The 19,230-nt window shown below is 52.4% G+C and overlaps 7 protein-coding genes and 2 non-coding genes across 9 annotated transcripts; 4 read left to right on the top strand and 5 right to left on the bottom strand.

Moving 5' to 3' along the window:
* The first annotated feature begins 146 nt into the window (after window positions 1–146).
* Window positions 147–1,758, top strand: DL89DRAFT_163165 (uncharacterized protein). Its single transcript, XM_040883694.1, has one exon. The coding sequence runs from the start codon at window positions 350–352 to the stop codon at window positions 1,361–1,363; it is 1,014 nt and encodes a 337-aa protein (XP_040743279.1). The 5' UTR covers window positions 147–349; the 3' UTR covers window positions 1,364–1,758.
* On the bottom strand, window positions 1,516–2,549 carry DL89DRAFT_163385 (uncharacterized protein). The gene is made up of 2 exons (XM_040883695.1): window positions 2,088–2,549; window positions 1,516–1,877 (listed from the first exon to the last, which is right to left on the bottom strand). Exons 1-2 carry the CDS (start codon window positions 2,338–2,340, stop codon window positions 1,669–1,671), a joined length of 462 nt encoding a protein of 153 aa, XP_040743278.1. The 5' UTR covers window positions 2,341–2,549; the 3' UTR covers window positions 1,516–1,668.
* A 573-nt stretch (window positions 2,550–3,122) lies between these two features.
* DL89DRAFT_163003 (uncharacterized protein) lies at window positions 3,123–3,978 on the top strand. The gene has a single exon (XM_040883693.1). It carries the CDS (start codon window positions 3,301–3,303, stop codon window positions 3,826–3,828), a length of 528 nt encoding a protein of 175 aa, XP_040743277.1. The 5' UTR covers window positions 3,123–3,300; the 3' UTR covers window positions 3,829–3,978.
* On the top strand, window positions 3,774–6,119 carry DL89DRAFT_267776 (uncharacterized protein). Its single transcript, XM_040887661.1, has one exon. It carries the CDS (start codon window positions 4,130–4,132, stop codon window positions 5,978–5,980), a length of 1,851 nt encoding a protein of 616 aa, XP_040743276.1. The 5' UTR covers window positions 3,774–4,129; the 3' UTR covers window positions 5,981–6,119.
* On the bottom strand, window positions 6,047–10,477 carry DL89DRAFT_267771 (putative histone acetyltransferase). Its single transcript, XM_040887660.1, has 7 exons — window positions 9,927–10,477; window positions 9,680–9,793; window positions 9,520–9,600; window positions 8,801–8,863; window positions 7,937–8,048; window positions 6,452–6,634; window positions 6,047–6,348 (listed from the first exon to the last, which is right to left on the bottom strand). The coding sequence occupies exons 1-7, from the start codon at window positions 10,452–10,454 to the stop codon at window positions 6,152–6,154; spliced, it is 1,278 nt and encodes a 425-aa protein (XP_040743275.1). The 5' UTR covers window positions 10,455–10,477; the 3' UTR covers window positions 6,047–6,151.
* A 107-nt stretch (window positions 10,478–10,584) lies between these two features.
* On the bottom strand, window positions 10,585–13,850 carry DL89DRAFT_293213 (ARM repeat-containing protein; the record flags this gene model as incomplete). The annotated part of the gene is made up of 3 exons (XM_040890370.1): window positions 10,585–11,595; window positions 11,710–11,823; window positions 12,021–13,850. 3 exons carry the CDS (start codon window positions 13,848–13,850, stop codon window positions 10,585–10,587), a joined length of 2,955 nt encoding a protein of 984 aa, XP_040743274.1.
* Window positions 13,851–14,165: 315 nt separating this feature from the next.
* DL89DRAFT_267769 (beta-1,3-glucanosyltransferase) lies at window positions 14,166–15,966 on the bottom strand. Its single transcript, XM_040887659.1, has one exon. It carries the CDS (start codon window positions 15,859–15,861, stop codon window positions 14,278–14,280), a length of 1,584 nt encoding a protein of 527 aa, XP_040743273.1. The 5' UTR covers window positions 15,862–15,966; the 3' UTR covers window positions 14,166–14,277.
* A 1,562-nt stretch (window positions 15,967–17,528) lies between these two features.
* Window positions 17,529–17,601, top strand: DL89DRAFT_t83. Its single transcript has one exon. It is a non-coding gene; the product is annotated as a tRNA-Met (tRNA).
* A 782-nt stretch (window positions 17,602–18,383) lies between these two features.
* On the bottom strand, window positions 18,384–18,455 carry DL89DRAFT_t81. Its single transcript has one exon. It is a non-coding gene; the product is annotated as a tRNA-Glu (tRNA).
* Between the last annotated feature and the right edge of the window lie 775 nt (window positions 18,456–19,230).

Here is a 19,230-nt window from a genome sequence, read left to right as displayed (position 1 = left end):
GTGCTTATTGTATCATAGAAACCACAAGCACTGCTTAATACAATTGCAACCCGCCTTACACCATCCCCTCACATCTCCCCCAGCTCACCCAGACACCTTTGGCTGCCCCTTAGAGATGGCCAATCCCATGGTCTATTCTGCAAACTACTGTGGCGGGTGAAGGAGCCCAAGCGACGGGCGCTTATTGTGTATTAGTACGATTTTCCCAAAAGACGTGATTGGTGGATGTGGCGAGTGTCTTTTGTAGAATAAGGAGTAGAATACAATTGCCAATGTGTAGGTCGTCAGCCTGGACCAGCAGGGCAAGGAGCGAGCCTGCCGATGTATATAAGGGCACGCGAGAGAACAGATGGGGGAAAGCGATAGGCACACCATCCACATCCCTTACACTCAGTTGACACTACACGCATATTCCCCCTCAACTTTCCTATCTATTTATTGTATTCTACGCCATCTATTGCAGACCATGCAGCAACTTCACGGACCATACCCCCCACAAAACATGCTCCTCCTAAACCCCTTTGACACAAATATCGACGCAAATGCCTTTGGTACAGCCCTCGACGCAAGCAACTTTAGCGCAGCCCTAGGCACAAGTGCCTTCACCCCGAGCCTGCTAGATATTGGCTCCGCCGTTGGGAAACCGTATGCGGTAAAGCACACCTATACCAGGTCTGTTGACTCAGGCATGTTCACAAACCAAACATATGCAGAATCGTATGACTCGCCCAGTGCCTTTGACTCGCCCACCACCTGCGACGATGACTATGTCTGCGACGAAGACTGCGGCATCAGAGAGCCAACAGAGGTTATCCATGGCAATCCCCCACCAGGCATACTAGTGACCCAGGTCCCCTACGGGTTTCGCCCTGTTCTTCTTGATCTGGCGCGGTGCCCTCGGGACATTATCCGCCGTACACTCCACGAGCAGCACTGCGACAAACGGCCGGGCGTGGCGGTGGATGATGTTAGACATTGCGAATGTGCCCTGCACGAGTTTGATCACCAGCCCGATGTCCTGTTTGGCAAGCGCTTGCATCCAGACGACGATGAATCTTTTGAGGGATCCGCATCAGAGGCTGAGGACAGCGACTCCCATCGTGAGGCGCTGAAGGAGCAAACCAAGATCAGGATTAAGCGCCCGCCCAACTCGTTTATGCTGTACAGACGCTCGCGCCACAATGAGCTGGTCAAGCTGCACCGTGGCGGAAACAAGGTCGTTTCGAAGATGATTGCCGACGAGTGGCATTCCCTCGACAGGGATAAGAAAAGAGCCTTTGAGAAACTGGCGGCTGACAAGAAGCGCGAGCATGAGCTGCTGTATCCCAACTATAAATTCACGCCCAAGCGGGCCAGAAAGTAAATAGATTTGTATGAATAGAACCCGGTCGGTGGTGGTGGTATTTCCCGATCAGCAGATGCCCAGACGCTGCTTGTGTGAACGGACTCCATATTAAATGCATCCCTCGCCACACGGGACGGAGTGTGCATGTTGCAAAGCGTTTGTGTAAACAAGTGCGCCTGGAGGCGCAGCATGGAGAGGCCATTTAGAAGGGACGCTGAAATGAAACTCTAACCAAGGACGAGTGTCTACGTCGTTGCCCGGATCCAACAATCAGTGCGAGACAAATGTGGGTTGCGCCTCGTTCCGTTCCGCCTTGTGTAAGTTCAATCATTCTTGACGTTTTGATTGATGCAAAAAGAAAACCCTCGCCACATGCTACTATTCGCTTGTCTGTCCACCACGCCAGTTCCGAAGCACGACATTGCGACACGGAAGATATCGTTATTTCCTACTGACATGGTCTGGATGTTGGGGAGTGTGCAAAAGGGATAGGTGGAGAGCGAATCGCTTGCCGTGTTCCTGGAATAAGCGTCTAACCAGGAGGGACGTTTAGAAACAACAGTAAGATATAGAGGTGGGAGGCACAAACAGGTAGGCAGGCAGGCAGAATGGGCAGACAATGCGGTCTGGGACTGACGACAAGAAGGCAAGTATCTACCACTATAACTGCCCCTCAGCAGCTTGCAACCCCTCCTATGCACATCTTGGCTGGTTCTGCCCATAGCAAAAAGTCAACACTTGCAACTTTCCTCTTTGCGTCTTTCAGAGTATTGTCTGCACACAATATGAAGGTAATAAGAAAGGATAATGGTGTCTCTATTCCTGATTTGGAAAAACAGACGTATATTGCGGAAAACGAGGGAGGGAGAAGCGCACTCGTATTGCATTGTCTCTGTCCTTGTCGCTTCCATCCGGTACATGGGTGGTTGCTTTCCAGGTGCGTGCTTCACACGCCACTGTCCGGAAATGGCTCGCTGGCACGCCCAGTGTCGCATCTTAATCGATAGGTACTGCTGTCCATTGGATCTTTTGGGAACGTGGGGCCCAAGAATCAGCTGCGGGCAGGCTCGGAGAGGGAAATTGAGAGGATGCAGCAGTGTGCGGGATCTGCTTGTTAATATGGGACCTCATAAGTGCATTACTGCGATGTGGACCTGGAAAGGAAAAAGGAAAAAGAAGTACTGCCCCCATCAGCCTCACATTGTCGGACTTGACAGGTACACTTGACATGTGTCCTTGATACTGTATATCGAGCCGCAAGCGTAACCCAGGAATGAACGCAATTGTGCCCAGATGTTGCGTTTAGCCTTGTTTTCATTTTGATATCGTCGTTTGCTGCTTAACATTTTGTGCCCGCCAACAAAATGCAAGCGCATAGCTTCTGAAAATTAGCCGCGTCAATCGGCTTCAAATATGTATTGTGTATTAGCGCTCGCAAGAAAAATAGATTCATTCCATGTTGCCACCACGTCGTCAGAGACTTTGAAATGGGCAAGAGAATGCCCTTGCCGCTTCTTAGCTGTGGCGCAACGACATGTTTATATCTTCATGGTGGTTTCTTGTTTGCAAAACGAGCCCACGAGAGGCTTGCGCAGCTAGCGGCGGGAATGCAGAAATACCGCGGCCCATGGCCAAGAAAGTAGTGATAAAAGCGTCAGCGATGCATCCCATGCGGTCGCTGGAGCGCGCACAAAGCGCTGTTGCAACTCTGAAATGCCCTGGCGTGCGAGAGTGTGCCCTCCCGATATCATGGCATCTCGGCTTTTGCCCGAAGCTCGAAGTGATTGCAACATGCACAGCCCAAAAATTTCGCTCTGTAATACATTGCGCAGCTAGTGCCTTGATTCTGCGCCGATGCCGCATGCAGCCTGACCAGCACTCTCAGTAGCGGAAGAAATACCGCCCGTGAGGATGAGGGCGAAAGCGAAGGCGAGGGCCAGCAGCGGCGGCGCGGGATGCAGACACACACGCGAGAACAGCACCCTCCACCCTTTTTTCTTCCCACCTGGCGAATCATGGCAGACCAGCTTTTTTTTGGCAGGCGGCTTATTCTTGCAGTTTGGGGGTGGGCTATCGAGGGGGTGGAGCATGCCCGGCTGTTTACACCCCCGGGGATGTTGCGGGAGGGGGCCAGGGAGGCGCAAGTTGCCGGGTCGAGTAAAGGTTTTTCTCTTCACTTTATTTGTATCGGAGCTTTGCCATCCCTTCTAACCACCCCCGCTCGAGAGACAACCTGGAGCCTGAGTGGGCTGGAATCTTTTAAAACCAAATCGCCCGCTCCCCCCTCGTCTCTGCGGTTTGTGTGCAATTTTTCTTGTCTATCACATACCCTTCACAAAGCCTTCTTTTCCTCCTTCTTGCAAAAGAACTTGTTCCTCCTTGGGGTCTGCATTACCACCATCATACCACACCTCTATTCAACTCTAGCCCAACCTGCTTCGCGCATTGGCATAGCCATTATTGAAGAGGACCTCAAAGCTTGACGTGTTCGAAAAGGAACCGACAGACAGGAATATACTGCAAAGCTGGTAAGGCTATTAAAGCACAGACGAGCTTGTATGATTGCCGCAAGCTCTCCTTTCGACACCTTTGTTCATGGTAGAAAATCCCCAATCCTCTGGCTTGTGTCACATCGGCAGCTAATATACCCCCATACATTATCACCTCTCCTATTAATGTAGCCAGAGCCATCGGCGTCTCTACCCGCTCTCAAAAAGAATCACACTGTCGTTTTCCCCTCGCAGTCATATCCCACCGGTGATTAGTTGACTCCCCCTGTTTGACATGGACCACGGCGCAAACTTGTTTACGACAGAAATCGACAACAGCAGCAGCCACCTCCCTTCAATCAACACTGCACCACCCAGCGGCCAATCTCCTATGCACTCGCCGAGCTCTGTTGAGACCCCGTCATCATCGACAACGCCGACCATCTCTGCCACTACGAATAACGCCAGTGCGGCTGATCTTAACTTGAGTATCTCTCAGGCGCAGAGCTTCAACGAGCACTCCATCCCCCAGTACAGCTTGCCACCCGCATCATCCATACAGCAGCCGACCTACACGTCCGCATTTGGTGCAACCCAGCCCCAAACCTCGTGCAGCGGCAACGGATACCACGCTTCGACACAGTACGTGTCTCATGAACAGCAGCCGCCGCTGGCGCCTCTGCAGTTTGGACCCTTGGGAGTGATTAGCCCGCAGCGCAGTCAGACAGCGTTCCCGTACGAGTTTGGGCCGACAGACAGCAGCTGCCGCGGACCCAACGTTTATCATCCAGCCGACATGGATACCGGTAATGCAGGTGGGCAGACGCCCCAGCAGTTGGGCACTGCTGGATACATACGCCATGTAGGTAGTGTGGCGGTGAGCTCGCAGATGCAGCCGCCGCAGATGCAGGCATCGCACAGCCAGCAGTCTATCATGGAGCTGCCCGCATCAACCTCTTCTGGCCTGGAGCATCCGATGCGCACGCAAAGCGACCCCTCGTTTACGCAGACATCCAACCAGCCCATCTTCACAACACTAAACTTCCAGAACTCGCAGCTGCAGGAATACGATAGCTATGCGCGCCCCATCAAGCGTGCGGGCCGGGTGACCAAGCCCAAGCGCACCCCACGGCCACCCAACGCCTTCATCCTGTACCGCAAGGCAAAGCAGGCTGAGGTGATCCGGGACAATCCAGGCGTGTCCAACAAGGATGTGTCGTGTATAATCGGACAGATGTGGAAGGCCGAGGACCCGTCGGTGCAGGACAAGTTCCGCGAGCAGGCCGAGCTCGAAAAGAAGAAGCACAAGGAGCTGCACCCGAACTACAAGTACCAGCCACGCAAGCCCAAGAACAAGCGCATGCAGGAGGCTGCCGCTGCCGCTGCCGCTGCGGCGGCTAGTGTGGGCGGTGCTTTAATGGGAGTGGTTCCTGGCGCCCACGACGTCAACTCATTCATGGGGGCCGGTGTTTCAGCCATGGGCACGGCTAGCCTGCCATCGGCTGCCAAGGACCCATCGTCATCAGGGCAGTTCCAGTACTCAAAGTACCACTTGATGATGAGCTCGGGTCAGCAGCCGCAGACGCCAGGGTCGCAGCACCAGGTGTCTCGTGGCGATGACTACTATTACCGGACACAGGGGGCCCTGGAGGCACAGCACGCATCACACCACGGCGGGTTTGTTAATGTCGGCATGCCGGCCCAGCTGGATATCAAGAATGGCTTTGTCGGCAACCCGAGTGCGGCGTATTGGACGCCCGCCACACCCAGCGACGCCGGTTTCACCAATCCGCTGGCGCCGACCAATGTGTTCCAGCACGGCAGTAACGGCAATGACCACCAGCAGGTGCGCGCCTTTGAATCCATGGCCCAGCACCCAGCCCACGGAGCCCAGTCGTTCCACAGCGCCTCGTTTGACCACCAGGCCGAGTACCACCAGCACCAGCCGCAGGGCCACCACAGCCAGCAGATGGTTAGCTCGTATTCGAGCGGCCTCACATACCAGCAAAGCCAGCAGCAATCCCAAGCGGGTGTCGACAGTCTTGATACCTCTGCCGCCGCCGCAGCAGCCGCTGCCGTTGCGACCGAAGCCCAGGGACTTGGCTTGCTGTCGCCGCCACCAGTAGCCTGGTCATCCAACCTCTAAAATGAAAGCCCCCACCACAATTGTTTCCTTGCAACATTCCATTTCTATGTTAAACTTATTCTGCCTTTTTTGTTTAGTGCATCACCCCTTCAGTAACCTGTTCTTTACTCAATATCATTTATTGCCTTCCGCACTTCCTTGGTGTGTGCTACCTGCGCTTGGCTGCTGGGTTTACTTGGTCTGCCGGCCCTTGTAGTCACGCACCTTGTCCTCGAAGAACTTTTCGAGCTGGCAGGCACATGTCCAGTACCGTGTGCCCTCGCCGTTGTAGTTTTTGCAGTTGACAAAGATCTTGCGCGTGTCGTTCACGAACGCCTCCAGAGTCGGATACTTGTTCATGTCGACATTGTCCTCGAGCGTCTGCAGATCTATGCTTGTAGAAATCTCACGTAGATTAGGGCGAGGTGTAGGTTAGTCACTAGGTCACTCCTGGTTGGTCTGCTTTTGGGCTAAACGGCGCAGTTTACTTACCCATGGGCTCCTTGATGACAACATAGTAGTCGGGGACCTCCTGTGGATCTACTGGTTTCTGGAACGGCCATGCCGAGGGGTGCACTAGGAGCTCGCTCACCACCGTTATCTGCCAGGTGTTCAGCTTGCTGCGCGCCCGCCGCCTATTCATCTCGTCTATCTCTGGCGTCCACCCCGACTCTGCTACAGGTGCGAATTTTTTAACTCAGCGAACAAGAGCAGAAAACACAACAATGGTGATGAAAAAACGTGCTGTGCATGTGGGCCGGCATGATCCTCACCCCGCCCACCCACTCAGCTGCGCAGACAAAAGGCAATCTGCTTCTTAGCAGCAAGGAAGAGAACAAGAGATGGACCGAGCACACGATCACCAGCAAGAATGGAAGTGGGAAGGCGGAATGCCCGTGTTCTTTGTCACCAGCCGTCCCTATTTTTCTGTAAACATCAGGCAACAGCCATGCCCAAGCGCAATTCAGATATGTGGTAAATTGCCATCATGACAAAAAAAAGGACTGGTCATATCCACAACCAGGAGCAGTGGTGGGAAGGCCAATCCCTCGTCCGTGCCATTTTTGAAATGAATGATGTGTACGCCATGGAAGAAGCGGCGATCGGTGCTGCTGAGTCTGACGCCCAAATATGTCCATTAGAGTGGGAGTAATTACTAGGAGCTGCTCTCTGTAGAGCAGAAACAGCACGAGTGTGGGCATGTTTGGGCAGAGCCCAGACACGTATTCTGACGCTCCTTGCAAATCTTCCAGAGCGCGGAGCGAGCGAGAGCAGGCGGTGTGGGCTTGGGAGCCGACCAGTGGATATCGATATCCAGAGGTGCAACTATTCTGCCTGCGCGCTGTCGTCTCTGTCCCAAATGATGCGAGACAAATGAGGGAGCGAATGAAGCGGGGAGCGGCACACGCATGCCCGTGCATCATCTCAAAAGCGAAGCAAAGAAATTCTGACCAATGCCCGATTTTCTTTTCCCGCGAAAAAATGTGCAAGCGAGGATCGACGCCTGTGCAGCAGCGCACCCTCTGGTTGCAAGGAGCAGGGGAAAGGGCAGTATATAACATATAACTGGGCGAAGCTCATGTGTTCTGGTAGTGCCCATGGCATATGCAAAAAATGACAGAATCGATGGGTGAGGCCACCTCTTTTGGAGCAGCAATACGACAGAGGGTTCACCTAGACACAATACGCAATGCATGGCTCATGTGTAGAATTTTTTCCCAAGGGTGGACCAAGGCATACTTCCCTCCCTCTTGCCCAAGAAGACAATGGCTCCAGCAACAGGGCAGTATAGTGTGCGGCCCCCTTTTGATGCTGGCGTGTCGACCTCAGACGGCACAACAGCGCATTGTCCCCGAGGCAAAGAGCGGCAAGACACTCCTGCAGTGCGCTCTATCCTGTATAGGGGATAGCGGGTGGGGCGTGGTGTCAAGCCAAGCCCTGAAACAACAAGACGCTAGCCAGCACGCCACTACTTACCGATTCCCGGAATGGACATTGGGTCTATCCCACTACCACCGTCGTTGAAGCAAGTGAGACCTGGATATACGATTTGCGACCGCGTCTGCGCCCGAATTTTCTCCAGCACCGCCTACAATAAAGTTATTGTTGCAATTACTTCCATTCTGCAGTCTGGGTTATTTGTTGCAAGGGCATGTAAACATTTGCTGGCCGGGTTAACATGGCAAAATGCATATCGCCCAAAGCAGAACCATGGCTGCCTGTCCAATCATGTAGCTCCCCTCCGTACTCTCCCCTTTCTTTGGCTCACGAATATGGCATCTGCAAGTGGCAGAGTGCGAGTGCAGCCTCGTGTACCTTATGCACAGCAAACAGGGACTCAAGGAAGCGCCCGCTCCAGCTGGCAGGGATCGGAGACACTCGGGAGCAGTATCTGCTTTTTTCGCTCACAGCCTTCGGTATTGGGTGGTAAGATTATAGCGATAGGTAACGCCCTGCAACGCACGGCAGACACAATACCGAGAAATTGCGATCTGACAACCCCTATGCGTCTGCGGCAAAAAAACAGGCACCACGGCGCGAACACCACTTTTTTGCCAGCTCCTGGTACATGGCTGATTGGCTGGGGATTTTTTTTCTTCAGCATGCTCCCTCACAATAGCCCTGGGAAGGCAGGGAGTGTGTGCATGCAAGCCTTGCATTCCGGCCAAGGCATAGCCAGAGATGCAAGTGGCCGCATGCCTCATACCCCTGCCATCCGCGCTCGGCACAAGTAGCGATTTTGGGGAAGGTATGCACACCGCTTGCCTCCTCCTACTTCCCGCCCCTCAGCCAGCCCCACCCATGCCCACCTAGCAAATGCGCACTCCATATTGCGCTTACCTCACGCTGCTTGGCCAATATCTCCTTGACCTCCAGGTACTTCACTTTCGGAACCATCGAGCACTACAAAACGCAATTTGCCAAGACGCCGAGTGTCAGTGAGCCGCTGCGGCATTTCGTTTCGAAGTAGCTGCCCGTCTGCACCCCAATTCATAGAATAAAAAGCTTCTTTTGGACAAGGCACATCCACGACATGTATCGCGCATTTGCCCGATCCGTGCCAACTCACAATGCGCCCAAACCCGCATATGCGAATTGCGACAGAGAGGGGTAAGGTAATCGGAAAAGTGCACGTAAGATTAAATGCAGGCTTCACACACGCACAACTATACGTATTGTTGTCCATCATCCCCAGTTGAGGAAGGATACCCCCTCTGTTTGTTCAGAGCACCCTCCCCGTGGCCACCCATTCTATTCATCCGGGCGCCTGCCCTAGCCAAGCAGCTGTGGTTTCGGGGGACAAACAAGCAATATGTGCAATCTCCCGAAATGCACAACCAACTGTCTGTCCGCCTGAAACAACACCTGCTTGTCTGGCATTCCAACTGGACACACCCTTGGGTGCAAAACAGGAATTGGTCAAGGACATGTGACAAGAGATATGCCGGTTTTAAGCAAGCGACCGAGTACATAACAGGATATCTGCCCGCCCTTTCTCAGCCCTTTTCGCACTCCTGTGTAGAGTGTTGGCCACACAATGCAATGTAGACGACACTTACTTGCATCAGCGTTCCGCCCTCATAGTCCTTGATGTACCCCATCCACAGTCGCTTGTCGAGTGTGATTTCCTTGGTGAAACCCTACCACCAAAAACGACAATTCCAGAATTAAAACATCCGCACCAACTAGAACAGCATTGATTTCTGGAATGGCGCATACCTGCTTCTGGAAGTACCCAATCGCATAGTTGTCGGCATACGTCAAAAAGTGCCGAGCACCAGTGTTTGCCATGATATAGTCCTTGAGGTTGTTCATCAGAAACGACCCGTACCCCTAGTTCCACGAAACCACAAGAAGAGCAAGGAAATGGAGAACAGCGCGGTTAGTTTTGTACGATAGAACTCCCCTCGGTGCCACCACTCCCACATGCATAGTGCATGAATCCAATAAGAAACACCCCACTTACCTTCACTTGCTCAGACGACGACACGGCACAAAACACTATCTCAGCAAACTGCCGCTGCTCAAACAGCCGGAACGTGATTCCACCAACCACATGGCTGGCACCCTTGACAATAGCCATGCTCGAGTGGTTGCGATCGTACACCAGCCGCGCAATGTACTCCTTGGGCATCTTTGGCAGCTGCTTCTGGAAAATGTTCTTGAGCCCTGTCAACAGACGCATCGACGAGTCGCATGTGTCGTTGTACACCACCTCAAACCGAATCAGACCCTGACGCTCCTCGACAGCTGCTGTCTTCTCCTCACCCTCCTCGCCTTCCTTTGCAGTGGGCTTTTCGGACTCCGTCACATCAGGCTGAGAGGCATCAGGTTCAAACTCGGACTTTGTCGGCGAGAACTCCTTGATCTCCCCATCGTCGTTGTCGCTGTCTACCGACTCGCTGTGTGATCGCTTCTTAGAATTCAGTGACTTTGACGTGTACCCGTTCAGGTGGCTGCCGTGCTCGGTCTTCACGTGTGCTGTGTCTGCCATTATATATTCCGAAACAAGAAACAGATTTGATGCCTTATTTGCCAGACCGCGCAAATACAGTGCCCAGAATTTCCGATCATGACTGGCATGCATCACGTTAAGGGAGATCAAGTGATCATCCCCAAACCCATCACATGTCGAGCTGGTTCTTGAGGTCCTCCAGCTCGGCGGCCTCGACAAGCGAGATAACCTGCGCAAACCGCTCTGACCCGTTGATCCGCTCACACTCTGCCAGGCTCTGCTTCAGTGCCGTCTTCAGGTTCAGCCGGTGCACCGGATCATTCGCCCTCAGCCGCCTCGACCGCTCGTTCGCAGGCACTATGCTCTCATCGTTGCCGCCATAGTAGTCATCGGGCATATCATCGTCAACGTCTCCAAAGTACATCGAGCTGCCTGTATCCGACATGACCTCGTTCCATAGCGGCACCATCATCGGTAGATGCTTCAGAACGCCATCATTTGTAGTTATGATCGAGACACCCATTGCCAACACATGCAGCCGGCGCTGCGGCACCTGACCGATATCATCGTACAACTTCACCCAGTTCTCTGTGAACTGCCCTAGCAGGACCGCATCCTGCGTAGCCAGAAACTCGCCAAAGAACGTCGGATAATGCACCGCCAGTCGCGACAAGAAGCAGGCTGGGTACACCAGCATCAACGCAACCTTCTTTTGATCCACCACCTGCGAGAATGCATCCCAGAACAGCCCTGAGTCGACGAGCGCCTTGCCAGACAGCTCCACTGGCACGCACTGTACAATCACATTCAGAGCATGGTACCCAGAAGCTACCGCGCGGTCATTGATCCCAGTGTCCGACACGAGCTCCCTTAGCCCCTCCAGGATCGCCAATCCGCTGGTGTGGAATGATGTCGGCCCGTCCAGCAAAAAGTAGCCCTCAATTACCCTCAAGACATGCTTCAGTATTTCGGTTTCTTGGTGCAAAAGGCCAGCTGCATGAGGCAGAAGGCTCAGAAGCGTGCCATTGGCCACCAGCTCCTGCGTATTGCGCACCAGCGCCAGCCACAGGTACATTCCGTCTTCAATCAGGTAGATGTGTGCCGGGTCACTCAGGTTTATACTGTGCTTAACCAGTGGCACAATGAGGTCGTGCAGCGCCGCAGACTGCGACCCCAATGCCTACATATGGATAAAACAAGCCCAGCCAGCGGGCACAATGCCTTGAAATAGTAAATTTGCACTGCATACTCACACATACACACAGTCACGAAGCATCCTGTATACAATACTTACATCGACGAGCTTGGTAATGAGGTCGAGAATCGAGGTCTGATACAAATTCTCGCCTGCTGCACTTTGCCACAGTGGTGGCAGCAGCCGCACAATGGCCTCTGCAAACGGAACAATCTATCAGAAAAAGACCAGCAAGCAGAAAATAAATAAATAGCTGCCCAGGTAAAAATAAAAATAAAAAGTCGGTGTATAGTGGCTTGATACCACTATGCACAATATGCGAGCCGTATATGGCCTAGTATTGTAGCTGCTGCTGCTGCGCCATCACATAAACTAGCACACAGCCCGTAGACATTTGTCCTGTAACTTACCTGTCGCTGCATTCTGCTCACAATGATGCCCAGTAGATTGACAAGGCGCATGCGGCTCTCTGGCATAGTGACATCGCTCAGAACTTCAGTTATTTGCACTATAGTCTGGTCCAGGAACGGCGCAAACCCAGCCGGATTAAAATCCCAGTCGTCAACGCACAGCGCCAGGCTCGACGTCGCTGCCATCCGCACAACCAGCGGCTCACTGCGCCCCGTTAGTCCCAGGAGCGCTGCGTATGCGATGTTGCGGCGCTCATCGGGGAATTTCACGTCGATCCACTTGCCGACCAGCCAGGCAACGCGCCACTTTATCATGCCCAGCGGCGAGTCAAGCGACTGCCGGTGCTCGAGCCAATCGCAAAAGTCGAATGCCTCGTACAGGTCTTTTGCGCAGAGTCCAAGCGCAGCATACAGTCCTTCGCAGCGGACAAGGTTGCTCAAGGTGATCTGCTCGGTCTCGATCGCACGCAGGGCCTGCACCAGAGGCTCAATCAGCAGGCTCTTGTTCTGGCTCACCAGATTAACAAATAGATGCTCGGCGCAGCGGCGTATGTCAAATTCCCAGTGATCCGACTGCTCGTCGTTCGTCCAGGCCTCAGGATCGTCCTGCCATTCCAGCAGGTCGCGGCTTTTGAGCGGGAGATAGTATGTCATTAGCGTCTGGGCCATCTGCTGCACAACCTCGGGCGCAAGGATCTCTCCATCGATGATCTGACGACAGCGCTTTGCGTCTTTGTCCTCTGGGCCATTTTCCTCATAGTTGTAGAAAAAATTCTTGACCACCTCATTGTGCAGGATCAGGCCTTGGACCAGTACCTTCTCGAGCACCACATCCGGCTCAGCATAAAGGTCGTTGCCATTGATGGCAAGCTTTGGTGCCTCGGACACAACCTGCGTCCAGTACCAGCACAAGATGTCCTTGACGCCGTTCATCGTGATAAACGCTACCGCGTGGCTCTTTTGGAAGTCTAGGTACAACTTGCCATACAGCAGAATGATTTTGCGCAGAATCAGCGTCTCGTCTGACTCGCGCTTCTCCGCAGGCAGCCCTTTGAGCAGATCGTAAAACGCTGCCAGGTGCGTCAGCGACGCAAGGTAGAAGTCGATTGCCGTCCTGTCGGTCTCTGCTGGCTTCTCGTATCCGCGCACAAAGAGCCTGCGCAGTATCTTGATGCATAGTCTGATCTCTTTTAGGATAGCTGTGCTCTCCTCGGCATCCCCTGACTGCAGTGCGTTAGTGAACTCGCTGATCCGCTGCGCATAGATTGATGCCACCAGGGCAACAACACCCGGTGTCAACTGCCGCAGTGCCTCGCGCTCCTTCATCAGCATCCGGGCACATAACGTCTTGATGAACAAGTGCAGCGTGTAAAGTACATTCTGCTCTTTGATATGGCGCATCCGTGACTTGGGCTCGCTGGCTATTTGTCGGACGTGTGAAAGCAGCTCGTCGGCAAACTCGGGCCACACCCGCGGGTAGTCCCACCGCGAGATCCGCGAGAGCGTGACGCAGTACTGAATTGCGATCTGAGGCACCTCCTCGTCAAAGAATGACAGCAGTCGAGGCTGGATGAGCTGCTTCTCGGAGAGCTGGATGGGCCTCACGGGTGTCTTGCGCCAGTACTTGTTAATGCCATTCTTCAGCTTGATAACCGCCTGCCAGCGCACCTGCGTAGGAAGCGACCTGTCAGCAAAAACGTCAAACAAAGTGGCATGGAAATTCTCCTGAGACTCCCAGTTGTTCAGATCCTCCTCCGCAGCCGCTATCTGCGCAGGGTCCTGTGACGAAATGCGCTCAAATGCGTGAATCACTGCCTGTCGCGCGTCCATGAGAGTAGGCTGGAGAGAATAAGGAAGCAAAAAATACTTGAATTTAGTCAGGTTGGAGAGAAGAGCAAGCTGGGTGCCAGGTCCCCCAACAAATATCAGCTTCTAGACACTTCACGACCAGGAAAAGCCGCAAAAACTGCCTCCCTCTAAACAGGGCCATCTATGCTTAGAATCAGAGCGATAATGATACATACTGCCCAGATGAAAAATGAGGTATACAAGTATGAGTCTACGTTGAAAGGATGGGAACGGATGGAGCGGATATATGCACACACGGATACGCCTCAAAGCGCTTGATGATAGTAGAGTGGTGAGTTTAGAAAACTGTCATGTCATATTTGCGTAAACGGAAAAATTTTAGATTTCGAAAGAACGGAGAGTTGTGAGGAGTAGTGTTTGTAGAGCTCATAAAATGGATATGGAGTCCTTAGAAGAGCGCAAAAAGCGCAGCAACAGCCATGGCAGACGAGAAAAGCTGCACCGAGACCACAGCGCTAGCAGCGTTCCCGTTAGCTGACGACTTGCCAGACGACGAGGACGAGGAGGACGAGGACGGCGACTTGCTGCTCGAGCCCGAGCCGCTGCTAGTAGCACCATCATTGTTCAGGTCGTCCTTCTGCTTGAGGCACGAGCCCTGGTCCTTCTGCTTCGGGGACTTGACGGTGGTGGTCTTGACGCCATCAATGTCGCACTTCTTGCTCTTGCTGAAGTTCTCGTTAAGAACCCATGCCGAGCGGTGGGCAGAGGAGCAAGCCGAGTAGTCGCCATAGAAGCCCTTGGTGGTGTTGTGGCTCACACCATCGCACGAGGTCTGGCCGCAGATGTAGCCCATGGCATCACCCAGAGAGGTGCCCTCATCCTTGGTGAGGGTGGTGCTAGCAAGGGTGCAGCTCAGAGAATCCATCATGCATGAGCAGCGGGCAGTCGACGGGGTTGGCGGAAGGACATCCGACTTGATGTGCCAGTTGGGACCAAGGGTCGGGCAGGTGCTCTCCTTAGTAGCGGGCTTGTAGTCGCTCATCTTGACACCCTTGGGCTTGGCCGCAGCCAGGGCCTTCTTCAGGTTCTCGTAATCGCCAGTCTTGGTCAGCTTGGAGTCACCGTACGAGACCGACACAATTCCGTAGTCATTATCCTCCTCGGAGTACTCGTACATAATGCCGCCAGAGAAGATGGTGTTCATGTCAGGGCCGTAGAGACTCTTGAGCTCAGGGAACGTGCGGGGGCGAACCTTGTTGCAGCCGAACTCGGTCAGGAGCGAGGGGATCGAGTAATCAGTCATGTTCTTGGTCACATCCTCATAGCCCGACGTCTTGAACGTCGTCTTGTCGCCACACCATCTGTAGATGTTAATGCCATAGAAGTCGGCGCGCGACTTCTCGTCACCGCAGTTGAAGTAATCGATAAGGTTCATACGGATGTTCATGTCATCGTTATCGGCGTAGCCGACTGGAGTAGAATGTCCCTTGGACTTGATGTACGCCTTCATGTCACGGATAGCAGCCTTGACGAATGCCGACGCAGGGGTGGTGTCCTTGTCATTGGTGACCTCGTTACCGGCAATCCAGGCCAGCAGGTTGGAGTACTTGGAGAAGGCATCAACCTTCTTCTTCCACTCGCCCATGATCTCCTCGTCCCAGTACGGGGCTTTACGGTTAATAGCGTACTTGGGCGACGGCATGTCGAGCACCAGATAGATGCCAGCATCCTCCAGCATTTTCATACACTCGTCGTGGTCCTTGCTGTAGTCGACCTCGTACACGCGGATAGAGTTCAGACCCAGCTCTTTGAACACGGCGATGTCACGCTTGCAGCCAATCGGGTCGGCCAGCGGGTCCAAATCGCCGCTCACGCCAGAACGCGGCTGATAGGCAACACCCTTAAAGAAGAACTGCTCGCCAGTCTTTTCGTTAAAGAATTTGCTGCCCTTGATAACGATGTTATCCAGGGCCAGCGTCGGTGCGGCGACCATAGCACCGACACATGCAGCGGCAAGTGCAGAGAATTTCATGATATGCGTTTGTGTAGGTCGGCGTTAGAAAGTGAAAAAGGAGAATGTAGGGGTTTTGAGGGCAAGGAAGAGAAGAGAAAGGGGGAGGAGAAAAACAAAATAAACCTTGGGACTGGCCAGAAAATGAATCGCCGTAAACCTATTTTTATAAACACAGCTAGTGGTCCCTCCCTTGTTCAGAGCGGTTTCCGCGTTTTCCATGTGTGCCCATGCCGATCCATTCTTTCAGAGCTAATGAGCGAATGGAAATCACCTCGAAGATTCTCGCTGGAATGTTTTCTGAGGATTTATTTTTCCAGATCCTCCCAGTGAGAAGCTCAACAAATCGCGTGTCAATTCTCGAACGTCATAGTGCCTCTCGCTGGTTCTTTTTTTTGGCGAGTCCGCCATGTGGTGGGCCAGAGACAAGACACCGTAGTCTCTCTGTCCGTTATTTGTGCACGCACATCTCTTTGAACCCCTACGCGCACTGTGGTCAGTAGCGCTTGGAGTGCGACAAATACGCCCCAAAGGCAAAGAGACATTGAGCACCTTTGCTGCTAAAGACATGGAAAGGAATGTTTCCCACGTGATGGCTTGGGTGTCCGATTGGTGGTCTGGGAGCAGCTCTATTCAGTCCAAACAATGTGACATGCTTCTCCAGAACATCATGCAAGAGCCTTTTTCAGGCAAGGTCAAAACAAATGGGCAGTATACTACGAACAAGAGCAGGGTGCATGAATACGCAGTGTGAGGTGGCAGATAAACATCCTGGCATTTATTAGGCCGATATGCTGCCAACAGACAGAGCGCTTCAGCGAAGTCACCTACAGCGAGAAAGTGCAAGATGGGCAAACCACATGTTGAGTAGTCTAGGCGGGAATCGATAGTTGGGAGATGGCAGCTTGCATGAATGAAGCAGTGAGATCTGACGAAGGTCTAGCTGTGTGAATCGGATATGCTGGTGGAGTGTGATGGATATGGAGTGCATTACAAGAATGCGAATAGCTCCATGTAGGGCCAAGAGAAGAGAGATTGGAAAGGTAAAGGGGAAAGCAATGTGTTTAGCACATGGCTGAGCAGACAATTGGAGGATATCGACGTGGCTATCCTGGTGGTCAAACTGGCTTGAATGTGTTGGCTAGCCATTGTCGAATGTGTCAGCAAGCTACACTGCCAGGTTCTATATTATGCCGGCACTGCCTCTAGTGTATGCTAGAACTACTTGACTGCCGATCCAGCTGGTATGGAAGAGGCCGCTGGGATCGCCACAAGCATGCGTATAGGGCGGAACTATGCAGGACGAATATGTGCACCATCATTGATCAGTCCAGCAGTTACGAGAATAACATGACATGTTAGTAAGAAATCTAGTAGATATAGGCCGAGCCAGGTCTTCCAACAGGTGTGCCTGCCGATGATTCTATACCACTTGGGTGAGCGTCTATCAATCAGACAGACTATCAAGGCAGTATGAAGACTGGACATGATACATGGCAGACCTATTGAGTTGCATATATGCGTTGACTCTGTCGGTTTTAATGGGGCTCGAGTAGAGGTGGAAGGCAGAAGTGGAAGGCGAAAAGCAAACACGAGCTGCCAGATAGAGCAGATAATTTTATATGTATCTAAAGCCGAAAGACCAGAACGGTAGTCGGCTCGGTTGAGCGATCGATTACATTGATTCCGTCCGATTGGCTCAGTTGGCAGAGCGTGAGTCTCATAATCTCAAGGTCGTGAGTTCGAGCCTCACATCGGGCAGTCTTTTTTGCTCCACTGGCGTCTGCTGCTCGCCTACTCTTCCATGCCTGTCCGCAGCACTCCTTTTGGTCTGAAATCCCAGAAGTTGCTGCTTCTGCTTGATGACGCCATGGACATGCCTGCTCTTTTTATGTCTATGTTTTCCAATGCTAACCTTGGGGATGAGCGGTTATCGGGTATACGGAAAAATATCTTTTCAAAAGTATGACTGAGGAGAGAAGCTGATCGTCTGTCTGGGCCTTTGTACGCATTTGTTTCGGCCTTGCCCATGGTGGCGCTGAGGGACTCCGAATATCAACAGAGTATATTGCGATATGCGTCTGCGCGGATTTTATACTGACCTGTTTGTTGGGAGGCACTGAACAACCGTTGTTCCAGGGGCTGGATTCACAGATATCATAGAAACAACCGAAGAATAGATGCTATAGATCGTGATGAAGGTCCTGCTTATACAAGGTACAGGGCTCATGATAATATCCGCGCATAGAAAAGTGTTGGTGTTGGCAGACCTCCAGGGCGTAAACCTGGAGGTTAGAACGTAACTAGCTCACTGACTCGACTTTCTTCAGAGTTCTGAGTGTGGCTTCATGCGGAAAGCTGAAATATAGCAAACGCCATATCTATCTGTGAATAGCACAAGCTGGCTATCATGGTGTGCTTCCATTACATACAATACAGGTAAACAGTGCCATGCAACATGGACACTGCAAAAAGTCCAAAGAAACTGATTTCGCCACTATGATATCGTACGGAGGCAAAATAAAAGGCGAATGAAGCAAAAATTCCATAACGGGGAATCGAACCCCGGCCATCACGGTGAAAGCGTGAGATCCTAACCTCTGGACCATTATGGACTCCTAATCGGCGCCTAGCCAATCCTCAACAAGCGCTTGAGCTAATTCCCAAACACAACTTCTGGAAATCTGGATTTTAATTCGTATATGAGCTTATTATTTACCCTTTGGTGTTTTCCATGAATTTTACCTGCGCAAACTCTGTGGGATCCACGACGATGGCCGTTGAGTGGGCTGCTGCTTAATACAGGGTTATTCACCTATAGTTGGCGTTCCTTGGCGAGTTAAATTACAGGTATGGGCTTTCAGCTGTTATTGGCAGGACGCAGCTGATTTGTTTATACCATTGCGCATACTACTAGGGGGTGTTGCGAGATATAACCATATGTATTTAACGGAAGAGGAAATGTATTCATAAAAAGTTTGTCAACGGATAGTGGGCTCATCAAATACACAGGAAAACGAAAATGCTGCTGTCTTTGGCGTTGTAAGGACCAATCCAAATACAATCACTCACAATATGCGAGCGATGATGAGATCACTAGTCCCGTATTGCCGATCGCGACTCGGAGCCGTGCTAGCACGGCTGGCTCGGACCATGAGGACCGTGCCAGCTCAACGCAATTCGGTTCAGTTAGGCTGCCCGCATTTGTTTTAGTAGGGGTTGTAACATGGATATTCACACCAGTTAGCTCGCAATTTTGCTTGCAAAGGAATCTACACCCGACATTCTTCTGCAAGCTTTATTCACACCCTTCTGAACCTATGAAATAGCTGAGACTAGAATCGATTGTAAACTAGTATGTTGTGCTGCATGACCACATGTCAAAGTGCA

This window comes from Linderina pennispora (assembly GCF_002104995.1).
Source record: "Linderina pennispora strain ATCC 12442 chromosome Unknown DL89scaffold_7, whole genome shotgun sequence".
Classification (NCBI taxonomy): Eukaryota; Fungi; Kickxellomycota; class Kickxellomycetes; order Kickxellales; family Kickxellaceae; genus Linderina; species Linderina pennispora.
This window is presented reverse-complemented; position numbering and strand designations above follow the sequence as displayed.

Bases quoted from the DNA above. Each gene is read 5' to 3' on its own strand.
- DL89DRAFT_163385 (XM_040883695.1), bottom strand. From the start codon at position 2,340: ATGCGACACTGGGCGTGCCAGCGAGCCATTTCCGGACAGTGGCGTGTG. The intron at 1,878-2,087 runs GCAAGTGTTGAC...CCTCCTGGTTAG, and splicing joins AAGACGCAAAGAGGAAAGTT to ACGCTTATTCCAGGAACACG.
- DL89DRAFT_267769 (XM_040887659.1), bottom strand. From the start codon at position 15,861: ATGAAATTCTCTGCACTTGCCGCTGCATGTGTCGGTGCTATGGTCGCC.
- DL89DRAFT_163165 (XM_040883694.1), top strand. From the start codon at position 350: ATGGGGGAAAGCGATAGGCACACCATCCACATCCCTTACACTCAGTTG.
- DL89DRAFT_267776 (XM_040887661.1), top strand. From the start codon at position 4,130: ATGGACCACGGCGCAAACTTGTTTACGACAGAAATCGACAACAGCAGC.
- DL89DRAFT_267771 (XM_040887660.1), bottom strand. From the start codon at position 10,454: ATGGCAGACACAGCACACGTGAAGACCGAGCACGGCAGCCACCTGAAC. The intron at 9,601-9,679 runs GTATGCGCCATT...TTTTGGTGGTAG, and splicing joins TTGGGTACTTCCAGAAGCAG to GGTTTCACCAAGGAAATCAC. The intron at 8,864-9,519 runs GTAAGTGTCGTC...TGCGTTTTGTAG, and splicing joins AGGGCGGAACGCTGATGCAA to TGCTCGATGGTTCCGAAAGT.
- DL89DRAFT_163003 (XM_040883693.1), top strand. From the start codon at position 3,301: ATGCAGACACACACGCGAGAACAGCACCCTCCACCCTTTTTTCTTCCC.